Source organism: Bison bison, unplaced genomic scaffold (genome assembly GCF_000754665.1).
Source record: "Bison bison bison isolate TAMUID 2011002044 unplaced genomic scaffold, Bison_UMD1.0 scf7180017864280, whole genome shotgun sequence".
NCBI classification, from domain to species: domain Eukaryota; kingdom Metazoa; phylum Chordata; class Mammalia; order Artiodactyla; family Bovidae; genus Bison; species Bison bison.
This window is the reverse complement of record NW_011494852.1, coordinates 3,865,547-3,871,383: the sequence shown is the minus strand read 5'-3', so window position 1 is coordinate 3,871,383 and position 5,837 is coordinate 3,865,547. Positions and strand designations below refer to the sequence as shown.

Below are 5,837 nucleotides of genomic sequence, written 5' to 3'. Positions count from 1 at the left end.
GCAGATATGGTTCAGTGCAGCAGCCCCCGCCTGCCGGGAAAGGGGGCAGGGAAGGAGAGATCAGAGTGGAACTGGGGTTCCCTTCAGTGCCAGAGGCTCCTCAGCAATGATGGCCTCTTGCCTGACCCTGCTCTCAGGGCTGGAAACTCCCTCCCTGCCCACCTCTCCCCCACCATGAAAGCATTCTCCCCCCTTGTTCCTCTGCAGAAGTAAGCTCAAGAAAGGGGGACTGCTGTGGGGACCGAGTATTTCAGGGGTGCCTAGTGGGGCTAATGGTGTGAAATGTCTATCTCTGTGTGACTGGAGGGAGGTGGGAAGGCATCTGTTTGCACACCCAAATGCACCTTTTGGACAACACCCTTGAATGAGGGCTGGGAAGGAGGGTCCTGCCACCCATCCCCGCAAATGGGGGTTCACTGCAGTGGTGCAGGCCCCACCCTGTGCCACCCCTCCTTTTTCCCATTTCTGTCTCACGCTGTCGGTTCTTCTCTATCTCTCCCCCTCTGTGTCTTTACGCCTCCCTCTGTCTCTCGGTCCTTATCTCTTCCAGGCTGTCTCAGTCAGTCTCTTTCTATATTCCTTACTGTCTCCCTCTCTCTTGCTCTCTCCATCTCTCATTTCCTACAGCTCCTGTCTTTCCCTCTTTCTCCTCGCTTCCCTCTGAACCTGCCTGTCAGAGATTTCAGGAAACACCCACCACAGGTGCCAGCACTAGAGAGAGAGAGGGAGGGGAAAAAAAAAAAAAAAGAGGGACATGGACCCCGTCCCCTTACGTTCCGCAGGGACCATGAAATCTGCGCGAACCTCTGTGGCTACAAACCCAGCGGCTCCCACCCTCGAAGCCCATTTCTCCGAGTCCACTACCACCGCGGCGCTGGACCAGCTGCATGGTTGCTATAGCTACCGGTCCGAGCATCCTTTCTCCCGGGACTGCCGCTCTCCAACCACCGGTCCCGCACAGGAACCGAGACCACCGGGAGAGGGTGCCCAATGGAGTACCGAGGGGTGCAATGCAGGGGCCTCCGCCCATGTGAGGAGGGGACATCCCCTTCCCCATTCCCCTCCCCTTTCAGTACTGGGCTCTCCCCCAGATCCTCTGTCAAGCTCTAAGATCCCGGAGCCCCGCTGCGCCCTCTCCCCAGGCGACGCTCACCCTTTGTGGGGACCTGGGTCGCCATGCCGGGCTGGAGCAAGGGGCGGCTGGATGTAGAGGCGGTGAAGGAGCGCTGGCTGCAGCAGCTGGAAGCCGGACCGACTGTTGTCAGGGGTAGATGAGGGGGGGAGCCCTGGTGTTCGGGGGGCCGTAGCCAATGGGGGCCCGGAGAGCCCGCCCCCGTCCCGGCCACCCCCACCCCCTCACATCTCCCTTGCCGACGTCCCCGCCCCTTCCCCAAGGGTGGGGGCGCCCTCTGCCGGGGCCAAGGGGGCGCCCAGGCTTTCCACCGCGAAGGGACTGACAAATTCGCACAGCGCTGTCAAGAGAGAAAAGCACGTTTTATTGGAAATCTGAGCGTCAGAGTCTGTGGGGGCAGGGCTAGGGAAGAGGGCAGTCCAGGTGGTGGTGGGCGTGCAGAAGGTGGGTGGGAAGCGTCAAGTGCCAGGGGAATCCTGTGGGGGTGAAAAGGGTGAAGGGCAGGAGAGCCCTCCAGGCCCGCTACCCAGCCCTTTGCCCCCTCCTCCTCCTCTCTCCTCCCTCCCCCAGCCTAGTTAGAGCTGCGGGACCTGGCTGGGGCCCATCGCGCCAGGTGTCTCTACCGCCGGCGGGTGGACAGACCTGAGGGGGAAGACAGAGAATCCGGAAGTCAAGAGGGGCACCCCAGCTCCTCTGAAAGATGGGAGCACGGCAGGGCAGATCAAGCCCCGATCCCCGACCCCCCGCGCCCAGGGAGGGCCAGCAAAGGGCTTCTTGGAACCAACTCGCATTCCCAAACACCCTAAGTCTCCCCAAACTCACGGCGGATTGAACTGCGGAAAGTTCCCTCCTCTTCATCAGGTTCCCCAGTCCTGGGAAAGGAGATGCATCAAGAATTGGGGGGTGGAAAAAGGAGAGAGACAGCTACACTCGGAAGACCCCAATGCCCGCCCCATTTCACAGACCAATCCACTGAGACGCACAGATGGGCAAGGAGCAGATTGGAGCCGCCAGAAAATCCAGTGCAACCCAGGAGCAGTTTAAGTGTTTGGCAGGAGGTGCTCCAAGCCGATAACAGCGAGTACCTCCCAGAGTGTTGAGGAAGGAACTAGAATATGGAAGAGGAGGTATATAGCCAAAGCGACTTGAGGGCAGATTGCCTGGAGACAGCCTAGGTGAGAAACCCAGAGCCCTCATCTTCCAGTTGAATGATCTGGGGCATGTGAACACTTTCCCATGTCTCGGTTTCCTCATCTGTAAAATGAGGTTAATAACAGCGCCTACTTTATAGAGATGGTGTGAGGGGTAAATAACACATAATGAAATAGCATCTTGTACATGGGACACAATAAAATACTACCTTTATTTATAATAATATCTATAAGTATCTTAATAGGAAGAAGATATTCATACGTTGCTTGGGCTTTAAAATTTTATTTAACGATAAATCAAAGAGCTAGGAACAGGACTCTGAGCTAAACTGGGCCGCCAAGTAAGGTGATCTCATTTCGCCGCGACTCTTTCACAGCACTTATCACGCTTTGTGGTTTTATATTTGTGGGTCTGTTGGAACCCATGGCCACCGCCCCCACTTGGTTGGAAGCTCAGACAGAGAGGGCAGTTAACTCGTGGCTTGGTGCCAAGGCCTGGCTTGGGGCTGGGCACGTAGTAGGTGTTTAATACATATTTGCCGAAGGATCTGGCTGTGGATTGAGTGGACTTCTGGTCTCACCCCCAACGCTCCTTTAGAGCGGGAGGAGATGAGGGTCCAGAGAGGCTTCTTACCTCTGCTGCTGGTTGAATTTGCACCGGCATCTTCTGCGTGTGGGTGGGGGCGTGGAGAGGAGTGTGCTGAGATTCCCCTCTAAGCCGCACAGCGCACAGCGAGCCACAGATCTCGCTTGCCCGGGCTGGCGTGGCTGAGGATAAGGGTGGGGCAGGGGCAGGGGCGGGGCCGAGGGCGGGGATAGAAGTGGGGGCGTGTCCGGGGCGGGGATAGGAAACGGGGCGGGGCCAGAAGCGGGGATATAAGTGGGGGCGGGGCCGGGACGGGGATAGAGGCGGGGCGAGCCCGAGGGCAGGCAGGATAAGGACCGGGCGGGGCCGGAGGCGGGAATGGGGGAAGGGCAGAAACTGGGACGTGGCTGAGGGCAGGGGCAGAACAGGTGCAAGGCCCAGGGAGGAAAGTGGGGTGGACAGAAACAAAGGCGGGGCCAAGGGCACAGATGGGGCGGGGTTGAAGGCGGAGCGGGAGGTTGGGCGGGGCTGGGGCAGACACCGGAAGCGACTGAAGGCAGGGTAGGGGGACTCACTTAAGACGATGAGTATGCCCAGGATGAAGAGAATCCCGGCGATTATAAGGCCTCCGATCCGCAGGGATTGGTAGTCTGTGGGCAGCAGGGAGGCGGGTGAATGCACGGAGGAGGGTGAATGCAGGGAGAGGAGGAGGAAGGATAGGAAAGGGGCAGAATGGGGAGGAAGGGGCAAAGAGGAAGGATGGGGAAGAGGAGAGAAAGGACATCAGTGCGAGGAGGAGGGAGCGATGTGGGAGAAGGGGGATCAGGGAGAAAAGGTAGGAGGTGGACAGGGCAAGAGGAGGGAGGAAGCAATCGAGTAAGGAAGGATGATGGAGAGGGAAAGGGGGGCAGGGAGAGGAGAAAGGCAGGTGGCAACAGAGGAGAGGCCGTGGGATACTAAGAGGTAAAAGGAGAATGAATCAGAGAGACAGAGAGGGACACAAATAGAGAGACAGAGACTCAGAGAGACAGGGACAAAGGGAGATCGAGACCGAAAGAGTCAGAGAGCCAAATCAAGAGATAAAGAATGAGAATGCCAAAGATGTAAACACCGAGAGGCTGGAGAATGATGGAGACAGAAACAGAGAGAGGTAGGGCAGGCTAACCAAGCCCAGCACCCAGAGAAAGATGCCCCTCCCTCACCGTAGGTGAATGGGTCGTGTTCCTGTGGTGCTTCTGGAAAGAGAAGAAGAAATCAGGGTTGGATGCTTCCTGGGACCCTGGACAGAGAGTGGCATCACGAGACCCTGTGGGAGTTTTACAGTCTCGGGGCAGGAGTCTGGGGACTGTTGGACTCTGAGTAGGCTGCCCACCCTCTCTGGGTCTTGGCTGCCTCTCTGCACTGTCCGGAATGGGGCAGGAGGCACCTGACAGCCTCAGCTCTCCATCTCATTCCAGGTTGTCTGTGATTCCATCATTCACGGGAAGCCGGCCTCCATCCCACCCTCCCCCTTTGCCCGACCTGGGGCATCCTCTCCCCTCCCCCAGATACCAGCCTGTGACTGGACCCCACATGAGACCCCACTGAGACTCAGTTCAGACTGGAGGGTCCAGCTTGTTTCTCTTGCAGAATTTTCCTCTACCCTTACCACCCCTGGGGCTGAGGTGGTAGTGGGCTGCCTCCCCCAGACTCACCTGCGTTGACCATGGCAAGGAGACCCACACAAAGAACCAAGATGTGGCTGAGAGATGCCATTGTCCTGGGGAATACCAAAGGTCAGGAAATGCGTGCCCTCATTCTCCCACCACTGGGGCCTGAACCCAAGCGGTTAAGTCAGAGACAGTCCAGGGACTTAATTCCAAAAGCATCTATCATCCGGCTTGGTCACCCTGAGAAACAGAGGCGCCCCCTGCTTCATCAGGAAACAGCATCACCAAAACAACCCACACAAAGAGGGTCACCCAGCAGCAAGGACGGGGTGAGGCACACACAGCCCACAAGGATCTCCCGCAGGCCGGGGCCTCCCTCACTGTAGGCCCCAGGTTCCCCGCACCTACCCTGGCAGGGGAGAGCAGATGCCTCACCCCACCCAGGTGGAGAGACAGACACTGCCAGGGACGAGACAGCCAGGAAACGCCCAAGGGCCACCTGCCCACACACCACGGCCTTGCTGTGTCCGTAATAGCCCGGCTCTCCTGCCCTCGGCCGCTGGCCCGCTCTCTGCCTGACCCTGGGTATAAATATCTCCCACTTCACCCTGGAGGAATTTGCCTCGCACAGGCCACCATGGCAACAGCCTTCCTCCCCCCACTTGGGGGTCATGCACAACCCTGCCCGGGGTGAGGCCGGGCTGCCACACTGCCACCAGCTGCCCCCGTGGGAAAGGCCACCCCTTCTCCTCTTCTGGAAGCAATGAGAACAGGGAAAACATCCCCTGGCCTGCCTCTGGGTGACATCTTTCACCAGCGGACAGCACCAGGCGAGTGACATGAGGCTTGGGCCGGTGGGGCTGAGATAGAAGACAGATGCCAGGGGTGGGGACGATGCACGCATGCGCACATGCATACAGACGCACAGTGGGGCTGCAATGGGGATGACGCCCGCTCCCCAAACTTCTGGTTGGAGCAAGGCATGGGGTGGAGACACAGGCACACATTAGTCCCCATCTGGGCCTCCGGTGCCCTCAATCAGTGAGGCAACCGACCTACACACATGAGTGTGCGAAACCCACACCCAGCCAGTGTGCACGCGCCACAGCAGGGGCAGGGCAGAGCTGCACCCACACTTCCACCCCTGAGGGAACCCCAACGTCCCAACCACACTCCCTTCCTCTTGGGTCTGGCTTGCCTGGGAAGCGGCTCCTGCTCCCAAAATAGGCGGCCCAGCCAGGCCAGGGGTGAGGCCCTGGAGGGGAGGGGCGGGGGACGCTCACCCCAGTCAGACTGTCCCCTGCCGAAAGAAGGCCCCC

General features: G+C 59.0%; 2 protein-coding genes across 8 annotated transcripts in view; both read right to left on the bottom strand.

Annotated features, from left to right (window-relative positions):
* The window catches only part of FXYD7 (FXYD domain containing ion transport regulator 7), a 9,886-nt gene extending 8,578 nt beyond the window's left edge, over positions 1 to 1,308 (bottom strand). The window contains exon 1 of the mRNA XM_010849289.1: positions 1,154 to 1,308. Coding sequence (XP_010847591.1) covers positions 1,154 to 1,178 — 25 coding nt within the window. The 5' untranslated portion in view covers positions 1,179 to 1,308. The remainder of the gene's footprint in view (positions 1 to 1,153) is intronic.
* A 165-nt stretch (positions 1,309 to 1,473) lies between these two features.
* Positions 1,474 to 5,837, bottom strand: part of FXYD1 (FXYD domain containing ion transport regulator 1) — a 6,374-nt gene continuing 2,010 nt past the window's right edge. For 3 of the 7 annotated variants that reach the window (XM_010848978.1, XM_010848979.1, XM_010848975.1), the window contains 6 exons: positions 4,564 to 4,628; positions 4,072 to 4,104; positions 3,445 to 3,519; positions 2,918 to 2,954; positions 1,955 to 2,004; positions 1,474 to 1,774 (listed from right to left, as the gene is read on the bottom strand). In XM_010848978.1, coding sequence (XP_010847280.1) covers positions 1,752 to 1,774; positions 1,955 to 2,004; positions 2,918 to 2,954; positions 3,445 to 3,519; positions 4,072 to 4,104; positions 4,564 to 4,624 — 279 coding nt within the window. In that variant the 5' untranslated portion in view covers positions 4,625 to 4,628 and the 3' untranslated portion in view covers positions 1,474 to 1,751. Of the gene's footprint in view, positions 1,775 to 1,954; positions 2,005 to 2,917; positions 2,955 to 3,444; positions 3,520 to 4,071; positions 4,105 to 4,563; positions 4,684 to 4,926; positions 5,311 to 5,801 lie in introns of those variants that run through there. The other 4 variants (XM_010848980.1, XM_010848977.1, XM_010848981.1 and 1 more) reach the window with 4 other exon arrangements.